We start from the raw sequence: 12,490 nt of genomic DNA, 5'->3' as shown, positions 1-12,490 counted from the left end.
ACTGGCAACATTTTAAAATGTTCTAAAAGGCTAAATTTAGTTTTCTTCATTGCAAGGAGACTTGGAGGACACAATTAAGAAGAAAAAAACACATACAAATCAAAATTCAGCATATTCTACCCAAGAAACGGGATTGGATGAGGAATTCAAGCAAATTTAAAATTTCTTTTCAAACAATGATAGAGGATTGATATTGCTTAAAAGAAAATATTTAGGCTCAACAATGACGAGGAATCTTATTCTATTAACCATTAAGTATTTGTGGTGAAATATTCAATGGAGAAATATTTTGGTGGAAGAAAATTGTGTATAAAATTGATTAGAAACGAGAAGGGCTGGAATGAGATTGTAATGGAAAAGGGACAGGCTTTTCAGAAGTAACAAAAAGCAGGTCAAAGTTATTGATACGCATACACAGAGATCAATGCTAGGCTACGGGTGTAGCTCATTTTCATTATCATGATTTTAATTTAAAAAAACTATTTATCTTAGTTTTTGGTGACAATAAAGACAGGCTGGAAGGATCCAAACCCAACCCCAACCCCACTTCCATTATTGTGAAGACTGAAGAGAAGAGAAGAGAAGCAAAAAAAAAAAAAAAAAAAGTTTCCACGTAAATCAGAATAATACGAAGCCATTAACAAGTAGAAAAGAGAAAGAAAGAAAGGAGAAAAAAAAAAAAGCTTACAAAAAGCAGGAAAAGGAGGTTTGGGGTTTCTCTCTGCTTTTCTTTTCTTTTCTTGCTGCCTCTGCTAAGCATCTTTTTTCCTTGCTTTTGTTTTATCTTCTTTTTCCATTTTCTTTTCCTTCTCTTTTAATTTCTTCTCTTCTTTCCCTCCCTTCTTCTCATTCTCAAGTTCTCAACCCCCTTTTTTCTTCTTCCATTGCTACTCCTAAATCCTACTTTCTTTCTCACCATCATTTTCTCTTCTGCTTCACCAATTCCCTGCTTCTTACTTCTTCACTCTTTTTGACATTGGAAAAAAATAAAATAAAAGGACTCTCTGTTTTTCCAGCCTATTATCCTGCTTTCTTTCTGGGCTTTCTCTTCCTCATCTCATCATCATTTCGCCGGAATTGGATGCCAATCTGCTTACCCATTTGCTGATCTCCGTGATCTCGTCGATTAACTTGAGAATTCTTCTTGCCAATTGGGCTTCTGCTTGCGGAAATGGTATGAAAATATTGCAGCAGTTGTAGTGAAGCGGTCCCCCAGCAGATATTTTTCAAATTGAAACGTGTGAATCTGTGGTGGGATTTGGGATCCCATGGGACTGTGTCATGGAAAGCTCATTGAAAACCAAAGACCCAATTCCGAAAACCCAGTGATCCACAGCGAAAGCGACGCAGCGCCCAAAACCCCGACCAGCTTCCCCTTCTACAGCCCGAGGCTGTTCAAGAACTCACCGGCGGCCAACTCCAGCCTCAGCTCCACGCCTCTCCGAATCTTCAAGCGCCCCTTCCCGCCGCCGTCTCCGGCGAAGCACATCCGGGCGCTGCTCGCTCGCCGCCATGGCTCCGTCAAGCCTAACGAGGCCTCAATCCCCGAGGGCAGCGAGTGCGACTTGGCCTTGGATAAAAACTTCGGATACTCCAAGCATTTTGTCGCTCACTATGACCTTGGGGACGAAGTGGGCCGCGGCCATTTCGGCTACACTTGCTCTGCCAACGCCAAAAAGGGCTCCCTCAAAGGCCACCAAGTGGCTGTCAAAATCATCCCCAAATCAAAGGTTTAACACAACTTACTTCTCTACTTTTCAACTCATATTACCCTATGCGGTTCTGAGAATGTCTGTCATCGTCTTGAAACGGGACTGCATTACGAGGTTTATTACTGCAAAATTGTTATGGATCATTTGTATTTTTAGTAACTTTCTGGTATCTAATGCGGGGAATTTTGAGGTTGAGGACGTATATTCACAGGATTTTTGCTTTAATGAAATGCTCGTGGAGCCCCTTCTTCTTTATTTGCATTTAAGGTGATTGTGTGTGTTCTTAACCCCAACAACATGTTGATGTTCCTCTGTCTCTTGTATGTTGGGGACTTGGGACCATTGAATTTGTATAATGCACTCTCTTTTCTTCTTATGGATATTAATAATTAAGCTTCAAAACGTTGTTTTCTTTGCCAATTCTGCTACAGGTTCTGCTAGAATTGAACTTCAATTCTATGTAATTTAACTATAACTGTTCCTGCCAAGCTTCTGTGACTGGTTCATGATATATTGATTCCCTAAGAATTACTAAAGATAGAATGCATTCTCGAATTTGAAATCCTTACAGGCTGTTAATGCGAACATTTCTTTTTCTTTCTTCTTCCCAAGAATTCTATATGAACAACATGGTTTGTTTTGCAAATTAGTGTTGCGAATTTGGAGACGAATTCAGGATTGTGTTTTGAACTTTCGAGTAGTTTTCTTGTTCTTATGGAGAAGAGAAAATAACGTGCAGATGACTACAGCAATAGCTATAGAAGATGTGAGAAGAGAAGTGAAAATACTGCGAGCACTCACCGGACATAAAAACCTGGTGCAGTTCTACGATGCATATGAAGATGAAGATAATGTCTATGTCGTGATGGAGTAAGTTTACATTGTGCCTACCAGAAAGGAGATAGTATCGAATTAGTGTCTAAACCTCAGTCATAGAGCATGGGATGAGTGATTTTTATTTGTTTTCTTCACGCAACCATTTTATTTTATGATATTTTCTGTTCAGGTTATGCGAAGGAGGCGAACTTCTCGATAGGATACTTTCGAGGTATCCTTTTTATCCTTGTATGCTTCTAACCAAAATTACAGAGAGAGAGTTGCTCTGGCTTGTTTTTGGGTTTGGATTTCTTAGTTGTTGATATTCTTTTGGATTCTTTAGGGGTGGCAAGTACTCAGAAGAAGATGCAAAAGTTATTATGGTTCAGATTTTGAGTGTGGTCGCCTACTGTCATCTCCAAGGCGTGGTTCACCGTGACCTAAAGCCTGAGGTAAACCACGAAAAATTTTGCTTATTTGAATTGATTTTTGTTAAAAGTATTACATCAACATAGATTTCAGAATTCTTTCCTAGAAGTAATTTAAAATGTGGACGATGATGTTGCCATCACTTGTTGTTGTGCTACATAATCATATATTCCCGTAACGGAGTTTCTGAATTTGTCGCTTGGAATCAAGTTCAAGCCTCTTAGGGTCGTTTGATCATGTTTTTGTTACTAATTTCTAATTTTTGAGGAACATAGGTGTGAAACAACTGTTATGTGTTTTTCATTTCTCTTTTTTTAACAAAATTCTCAAAATTATATACAAATTTTAGAAAAAAGAAATTATAAATTGAAATTTTAAGAAACATAATATATATATATACATAAAGGAAGCAAATATAACATATAATTTTGGATATTCTATTTTAAAAACAGTTATTTTTACCTGTAAAATTTTTAATTTTTTAAATTTATAATTTGAGAGAACAAGAAACCAAAATAACATTTATAATTTGAGAGAACAAGAAACCAAAATAACAGCCAAACATTTTTTTTCCTTTCCTAAAAAATCAGGAAACAAGAAACAAGAAGGACCGCATTTTATTATTTTATCTTCATGCGTCATTCTTTTTGCAAAAGAAATTGGGTCCTACTACTACATTGCTTATATTGATAATTCTGTATTAGATCCTTAGCCCATTTTTCAATTTACCGCTATTCAGTAAGTTAAAACTTGAATAATGCTTCCTGGAGCATAGTTTTTATATGAAGCAGTAGAGAACCTTTTTCTTCTCTTTTATCTTTTTTATTTACTTATCCATGAAGTTGTTTGCAAGCAGGATGTAGTTCTTGCAGCATTTAAGGATATATTTATGCGTTTATAATTATATGATTATGTAGTTCTGTCCGAAATAAAATATTAGGAGTAGTCAAAGTATTATAAAAAAATAGAAAATAATTGAAAATATATTACTAGGCACAGCCTGAATTAGAGATAAATATGATTACAACCAATCAATAATCAAAATTATGACATGTATGATTGTTTCATTTCAAACAATTTTTTTGTTTGTGTCTCAACACTGTCCTTTGAACTAAACTCTCTCTAATTGTGATACATCTTTTGCCTCAGAATTTTCTTTTTACATCGAAGGATGAGAATTCCACTCTTAAGGCAATTGATTTTGGGCTTTCTGATTATGTAAAACCAGGTCTGAACTGTTGTTTTATGCAGCTTTCTTACTGAAGATAGACAGTGGATTTCTGACTATTTTATTCTTTCTGCAGATGAGAGATTGAATGACATTGTAGGAAGTGCTTATTACGTCGCTCCCGAGGTTTTACATAGATCATATGGAACAGAGGCAGACATGTGGAGTATCGGTGTGATTGCATATATTCTCTTGTGTGGAAGTCGGCCATTTTGGGCCCGAACAGAATCTGGTATTTTTCGAGCTGTTCTAAAGGCGGATCCAAACTTTGATGAAGCCCCATGGCCTAGTTTATCTAATGATGCAATTGATTTTGTGAAGAGACTGTTGAACAAGGACTACCGCAAGAGACTAACCGCTGCTCAGGCCCTCTGTATGTCCATTAAACTCTTCTCGGCTTTTCACCGACTTCTAGAATTCTGAGGGTCATTCTAAGGACAAGTTTTATAGCATTTGTTTGTTTTAATTTGTAAAGCTCAAACAACAATTCTTGCATGTAGGCCATCCGTGGTTAGCTGATCATCAAGGTATCAAGATACCATTGGATACAATTACTTACAAGCTTGTCAGAGCTTATATTTGCTCATCTTCACTGCGTAAATCAGCATTGGGGGTAAGTATTATCATATTTTTTATTTTACTTCATTCAATTCTGTTCATGGATTCTTATGATTTATGACTAGTCTGTGGTTGTTTTTACTGTTGCTCGTGTTTGTGCATTAGCCGTTAATGTTGTCCTTGCAACTGATTGGTTTGGCACATCAATCTCCCACAGGCTCTTGCAAAGACATTAAGTTCTGTTCAACTAGGTTATCTTCAGAAGCAATTTATGCTGTTAGGGCCGAACAAAAATGGGCTCATTTCCATGCAAAACTTCAAGACGGTTAGATAATTTTCTGATATTGTCTGCAATGATAGGACATCCGGGAACAATCGTAATGAGATAATTTTTTTTCAGGCTTTAATAAAAAATTCAACCGATGCAGCAAAGGATTCAAGAGTTCTTGATTACGGGAATGTGGTAATAAATAATTCTCTTCCTTTATTTCATTGCTAACATATCGCAGAAAAGAAGTATGGTAAGTTGATTGTGAACTTGTATAATGCTTCTGGCAGGTTAGTTCCATTCAGTACAGAAAATTAGATTTTGAAGAATTCTGTGCAGCTGCCGTAAGTATATATCAACTAGAGGGAATGGAGAACTGGGAGCAACATGCCCGGCATGCCTATGATATTTTCGATAAGGATGGGAACAGACCAATAATGATTGAGGAACTTGCCTCGGTATGCTTTCTCTCCTTCGATCGGTACGGTTGAGATTGAAGTGCTGTGTTTTCTGATTTATGTTACCTTATCCCCTCCCCTCCCAGGAACTCGGACTTAGTCCATCAGTACCGGTTCATGTGGTTCTCCAGGACTGGATCAGACACTCGGATGGGAAGCTTAGCTTCCTGGGATTTATCAGACTTCTACACGGTGTCTCTTCTCGCTCGTTTCAGAAAGCGTAGAATGAAACCAGACAAGATAAACAAACTCAAATTTTCACTTGTCAAATGTTCCTTGACCGGAATGGTTGAAGGGATCTGCGGTGGGCAACAAGCATAATATAATTTGATATCATTGTGGTTGCCTAGGCCTAGGAAAGCAAGCGTGTTGTGATTTGGTGTAATTTGTTCTAATTATGTAAGTTGTTTGTTACGGTGATTGGTGGTGGGGTTGAAATTTAGAGGATTGTACAGTGGAAGAATAGAGGAACATAATGTATCCCACCCCAACTGCTTAAAAACTGAGTTGAGAAGGTCAACTGATTATTCTTGGCCTTTTGATTGTAGAATCAAAAGAAACTCTTTCTTAGCATTTCAAACTCAATAACCATGCACTACCCTATGTATTTTTAATACGTGTTTGGACATATTTAAAGTCATGTCATATTCAGTTAATGTTTGAACCGCTTACCGGCTAAAATCTGCATTTTGGAAGTTCAATCAAATGAATGAACATCAATCCAAGTTGAATATAATTCAATGGATTAAGGTATTTATCTTTAACTAAAAGGTCGTGAGTTCGAATTCCTATTCTTACGTGTGCTAAAAAATAACCTAAAAGTTGATGAATGATTTGACTCTAATTCTTTGGTTTGTATTAATTAATAAATTATTTAATATTTAATGAGCCAAAACATGTTTCATTAGCACATTGGTGAATGTGATTATTATTATTAATTCAATTGAAATAATTAATTTTCTGTTAGTGTAGATAAAGAGTTAGTTATTATTATGTTAAACTCTCTGATTTAATGAGCAATAAATAAGTCTGGTTAGGGATGCTAAAAAAAGTCCGACAACTCAAGGAACCTGGGTTTGGGTTAGGTTGCTATTTTTCTGAATCCACTCGGATCCGTGCGCGGGTTCGAACATAAAAAGTTGGGTCAATCCAGCCGGACACAAAATATAAAAAAGTAATTTAGTATTTTATTATTATTATTATTTTAAGGAATATATATAGCTTTGTTAGATTCTAGGGTTTTGTTTTTCTAATCTTTTCAGTATTGCGCCTCATTCAGATTTCTCTCCGTCACGATTCGATCTTTATCTCCCTTTGCATTAGCTGTGTTCTCTTCTTCTTGTTCATAGTCATCGGTAGAAGCTAGTTGCCTGTTCGTCGCTGCTGTCTTCCACCGTCAATCGCCGTCCGTTGCCATTGTCTTCCATCGTCGTCGGCCCGTCGAACAGAAGTAGATCACTTTCATTTTTCTCGTTCTCACACATGCCCACATGCACATCAAAAAAAAAAAAAACCCAGAATCTGATTTAGAGAGATTCTCAAGAAATTTCATCGATCAATCTCTGTTTTTGTTAATGTTTTTATTATGGGGTGTATTTTCGTCTTCTTGAGAACTGATTTCTGTAAAATTATTTGGCCAATTTTTAAATGTGAGAGCCTTCTGCTGAGCATCCCTTTATTGTTTTTGCATCAAATCTTGTTGGTTTTTTTATTCATGTTTTAGTTCTATGCTTAGTGGGTTGCACTAGATTTTATGAATTCCTTTGTTTTTGCCACGGTTTTCTTGCTGATTATGCCAAAAAAAAAAAAAACAACCCGAGAAGTCAACCCAACCCAATCCGTGAACACCCATAACTTTAACTTTAATCTGAGGTATTATGCTCTGAAAATGCTCAATCACAAATGCAATTTAAATTTCAAATTTGAACTTATAAAAGATTAGATAAAATAATGTACCACGAAACGATAAATAAAGAATAGAGAGAAGAAAACTAAATGCCGGATTTATATTGGTTTACCCAATATGGGTTATGTCCAGTTCTCTAAGTTTCCTCTCACATAGAAAACTCTCACAAATCACTTTACAAGGTTTTCAAACTCTCTTAATACACAAGTATTTAGTTCTCAAACTCTCGGAGAATTTCTCACAACTCACTATTTGTGCTCACCTATCAAATGAAATCTATCTCTATTTATTAGATAGTATGACAAAAAACTAAAGAGGAAAAGAAAACTTCAAACTAAATAGGACAAGAATAATAAAAAAAAAAAAGAAAAATTCAAAAAGAATTTTTCCCTATAAGAAAAATATTTTCTCCTTGGTTTGACTTTATTATCTCAACGATCTCCACTTGGAGACAATGCAAGTATTTTTCTTCTCTCATTTGCACACAACTTTAGTTTATCAATAAGGACGACCTTGGTAAACATATCCGTTGGATTCTAATAAAATGGTATCTTATCTGTATGTATTTCATTCTAGAATGAAACATTGGATTCTTTGCTAAATGAATAGGTAGCATTCTGATTGTCACAATGCAAAGTTTCTTTTCTCAATCTCAAGCCAAATTATTCCAAGAAAGACTAAAGTCATATTATCTCTTTGCTTGTTTTAGTTACTTCAACGCACCCAACTTCTGTAATAGAAAGTGTAACTATCTTCTATAGTCTAGAGACATAACTAATCGCAGTATTACCCAAAGTAAAAACATATCTGGTAGTACTTTTTCTACCATCTATATTCCCCTGCCACATAGATGCATCTACACATCCTAGCAATTTAAAATCTAATATTTTAAAGTGCTATCAGTCATCTTCCTCAAGTATTTGAAGATCCACTTCACAACCTCCTAGTGTTGCTTTACTGGATTACTCATGTATCTATTGACAACTCCCACTATATGTAATATATCACGTCTTATACAAACCACAGTATACATCAGGCTTCTTATAGCTGAAGCATATGACACTCTAGCCATATGATCTCTTTCCTGCTCGGTAGTAGGTGAGTGCTCTTTAGATAATTTAAAATGACTAGCTAAAGGATTACTCACATGTTTTGCATTTCCCATATTAAATATGTCTAACACTTTATTCACATACTTTTTATGTGACAATGTCAAAATATCATCTTTTCTCTCGATCCTCATCCTTAGGATTTGTTTGGCAGCTTCCAAATATTTCATGTCAAATTGTTTAGATAATTCAAGCTTTATCTTCAGAATTTCCTCTTTGTTTGGTCATGCTATCAACATGTCATCAACGTATTTCTTATATCATTGTCTGGGTGCCTATTTGAGACCATATTGATTTATCAAAAGTTTGCATACCATTTTCTTTTGCCCGTGTACTGTAAATCCCTATGGCTGCACTATGTAAATTTCTTCCTCCAAATCACCATGACAAAAAGTCGTCTCTACATCTGATATGAACCAAGGAGCTCTCTTTGTCATGCCTCATGGACCAATTACAAGATCAAGAGCTCGAAAACTTCAACAAGCCTTACTACTTCGTGTCCAAGCGTTCGTGAACTCGACACGAGAATTAAAAGGAAGATGTGCAAGAAGTTGGAACTATGAACTTCAATTTGGTGCAAGTTATGCATTTTTAAGTGTTTTTAAGGCAAGTCAAAGTCTACTTGGTCAAGGTCAAAGTCAACTCCATCAAGACAAGTCAAAGTCAACTCATTCAATTCAAAAACCAAGTCAAACACTCATATCCCTCATTATGGACGAGATTGCACTTATTTTGGTTGACTTTCCATGTTCTTAACCTTTCATTTGCTTGTCTTTTTATTTCTTGTAAGTTATGTCTTTTCATTTACAAGTCTTTTCATTTCTTGTAAGTTACAAGTCTTTTCATTTGCTTAAGACTTTTCATATGGCTTGCTAGGATGGCTATATATAACCTTGAGATGTCTTGTTGTAAACACAATTTTGAAGTTGAATGAAAAGTGAGTTTTCTCATTAGCTTGGTTGAGAGCTTTATCTCCCATTTCTTGTGCAATTTCTTGTGTCTTTAGAATTTGCATGTTAGGATCATTCAAGCGGTGTTGATCATACCTCTTGTGGAGTGATTCGAATCACGAGTTTAGAAACAAGTTTTCTCTACTCTTGATATTGATCATCAAGGTAATCCGTTCTAAAACCTTTCCTTGGGTTGATTCCATACTTGTTTTCGGGGTTTTTGGGATTGAGTTCTATGGGTCTTGTTCGTTAGCAAGGTTCTTAGATCCAACTCTCAAGGGTTTCTTAACATTTTGGTATCAGAGCATTAGGCTCTTTGATCGGATATATGTTTCCTTGCATTTATCTCTTTGAATTCCTTATTCATTTGCTTATGTTTTATTATATCTAAGCATATTAGCATTCTGTCTAAAATTACAAAATAAAAAAAAAAGTATCAATTTCGTTCATCTTTTCCAATTTTCGTTCTCTGCATTATTATAGATCTGGGTCTTATCTACAAATCTGTCTTCTTTGAAGTCTTCTAATTCGACTTGTTTAGTGGTGAAATTCGTGAACTTTGCTGATTGATTCCAAAAAAAAAAAAAGAAAAAAAAACTGAACGTGAAAGCATTTATTGTTAGCATTATTGTGCTTTTGCTGATCCATAACTGATAAAAAAAAATAAATAAATAAAGAGGAAAAAGCATAGAAGACCCCATTTGTCATTACTTCTTTGTGTAGCCTTGCATTGAAATCTCATGCTACTTTCTTGTTGCTCAATTCCCAACCATCTTTATCTTTAACTCTACTTTCTTTTCTTTCTAGCTTCCATTATAATTCTGTCCATTATTTTTTTTTCTTAACTTGTTTCTTTGTTGTTATTCGGGTTACTCCTAAAATCACACCCTTGTTTGAGTTCTTATGTGCTGTCTAAACCACTTGAAATGCACATAGCTTTTAACTTTGCTAGACTCACTTACCGATTTGTTTGAAGTGCATAAGAGTGTACTAAGTTGTGAGGGAGAGATTGTAAGGGAGCGATACATTATTTTGAGTGTTGAGGGTTAAGCACGAGTGAACTTCACTAATGAGTGAATTAGTGGGGGAGTGCTTGTGAGATCCATTTTTTTCTTTGTTACTTTAACTTTGTTTTGCAGCCATGTTTCACACTGAACGTTCACAGAAATCACGGTTCCACAATAGCCGGCGATATCATGATAATCACCATGGCGATGATCCATATACGAAGGAATTGGTCGGGATTCGCAAAAACATAAATGACCTCAATGAATTGTGCCAAGAGTTCAAAATGCTATACGAAGACATGAAGATGCATGCTACAAAATCGGTTCAAAAAGAGGACGATTGTCCGCCTCAAGAGGAAAATCATCAACAAATTCCAAATGAGGCAGAGAATCAAGATGCCATTGATGCGAATGTTCAAACTATTCTGCATGCCCAACAAGAAGATTTTAATATTGATGTTGTTATTTATGATGCTGAAGAAGATGTGCATGTTGAGGTTTTGACGCCTGATGAGTACACAACCACAGAGGAGGTACTTATTGAGAAAGCGATCGAGATTACAAATATTGTGCAAATTGGGGAGAAAGCGATCGAGATTATAATATGAACCAAGGAGCTACCGTTGTTATGCCTCATGGACCGATTACAAGATCGAGAGCTAGGAAACTTCAACAAGCTTTGCTACTTCGTGTCCAAGCGTTCTTGAACTCGACAAGAGAAATAAAGGAAGATGTGCAAGAAGTTAGAACTATGCACTTCAATTTGGTGCAAGTTATGCATTTTTAAGTGTTTTTATGGCAAGTTAAAGTCCACTTGGTCAAGGTCAAAGTCAACTCCATCAAGACAAGTCAAAGTCAACTCATTCAATTCAAAAACCAAGTCAAACACTCACATCCCTCATTATGGACGGGATTGCAATTATTTTGGTTGGCTTTCCATGTTCTTAACCTTTTCATTTGCTTGTCTTTTCATTTCTCGTAAGTTATGTCTTTTCATTTACAAGTCTTTTCATTTCTTGTAAGTTACAAGTCTTTTCATTTGCTTAAGACTTTTCATATGGCTTGTTAGGATGGCTATATATAGCCTTGAGATGTCTTGTTGTAACACAATTTTGAAGTTGAATGAAAAGTGAGTTTTCTCATTAGCTTGGTTGAGAGCTTTATCTCCCATTTCTTGTGCAATTTCTTGTGTCTTTAGAATTTGCATGTTAGGATCATTCAAGCGGTGTTGATCATACCTCTTGTGGAGTGATTCGAATCACGAGTTTAGAAACAAGTTTTCTCTACTCTTGATATTGATCATCAAGGTAATCCGTTCTAAAACCTTTCCTTGGGTTGATTCCATACTTGTTTTCGGGGTTTTTGGGATTGAGTTCTATGGGTCTTGTTCGTTAGCAAGGTTCTTAGATCCAACTCTCAAGGGTTTCTTAACATTTTGGTATCAGAGCATTAGGCTCTTTGATCGGATATATGTTTCCTTGCATTTATCTCTTTGAATTCTGTGTTCCTTGCTTATGTTTTATTATATCTAAGCATATGCATTCTGTCAAAAAAATTACAAAAAAAAAAAGTATCAATTCCATTCATCTTTTCCAATTTTCGTCTTCTGCATTATTATAGATCTGGATCTTATCTACAAATCTGTCTTCTTTGAAGTCTTATGATTCGACTTTCTTAGTGGTGAAATTTGTGCACTTTGCTAATTGATTTATAAAAAAAAAAAAAAAAAAAAACTGAACGTGAAAGCATTTATTGTTAGCATTATTGTGCTTTTGCTGATCCATAACTGAAAAAAAAAAAAAACGAAAGAAAGAAGAAAAAAAAACATAGAAGACCCCATTTGTCATTACTTCTTTGTGTAGCCTTGCATTGAAATCTCATGCTACTTCCTTGTTGCTTAATTCCCAACCATCTTTATCTTTAACTCTACTTTCGTTTCTTTCTAGCTTCCATTATAACTCTGTCCATTATTTTTTTTTCTTAACTTGTTTCTTTGTTGTTATTCGGGTTACTCCCAAAATCACACTCTTGTTTGAGTTCTTATGTGCT

At 35.5% G+C, this 12,490-nt stretch overlaps 1 protein-coding gene across 2 annotated transcripts; it reads left to right on the top strand.

Annotated features, from left to right (window-relative positions):
- The first annotated feature begins 652 nt into the window (after positions 1 to 652).
- LOC111025662 (CDPK-related kinase 7) lies at positions 653 to 6,085 on the top strand. 2 transcript variants are annotated; one of them, XM_022303556.2, is made up of 11 exons: positions 661 to 1,730; positions 2,452 to 2,582; positions 2,719 to 2,760; positions 2,872 to 2,980; positions 4,107 to 4,185; positions 4,262 to 4,558; positions 4,686 to 4,798; positions 4,961 to 5,068; positions 5,144 to 5,206; positions 5,302 to 5,469; positions 5,556 to 6,085. In XM_022303556.2, the coding sequence occupies exons 1-11, from the start codon at positions 1,269 to 1,271 to the stop codon at positions 5,691 to 5,693; spliced, it is 1,710 nt and encodes a 569-aa protein (XP_022159248.2). In that variant the 5' UTR covers positions 661 to 1,268; the 3' UTR covers positions 5,694 to 6,085. The 2 variants fall into 2 exon arrangements, with proteins under 2 accessions (XP_087979716.1, XP_022159248.2); XM_088123590.1 differs by lacking the exon at positions 5,556 to 6,085 and having other exon boundaries at positions 653 to 1,730; positions 4,909 to 5,068; positions 5,302 to 5,443.
- Positions 6,086 to 12,490: the final 6,405 nt, after the last annotated feature.

Source organism: Momordica charantia (genome assembly GCF_013281855.1).
Source record: "Momordica charantia cultivar OHB3-1 chromosome 5 unlocalized genomic scaffold, Mcharantia_2.0 BLBB01000005.1, whole genome shotgun sequence".
Lineage (NCBI taxonomy): Eukaryota > Viridiplantae > Streptophyta > Magnoliopsida > Cucurbitales > Cucurbitaceae > Momordica > Momordica charantia.
This window is presented reverse-complemented; position numbering and strand designations above follow the sequence as displayed.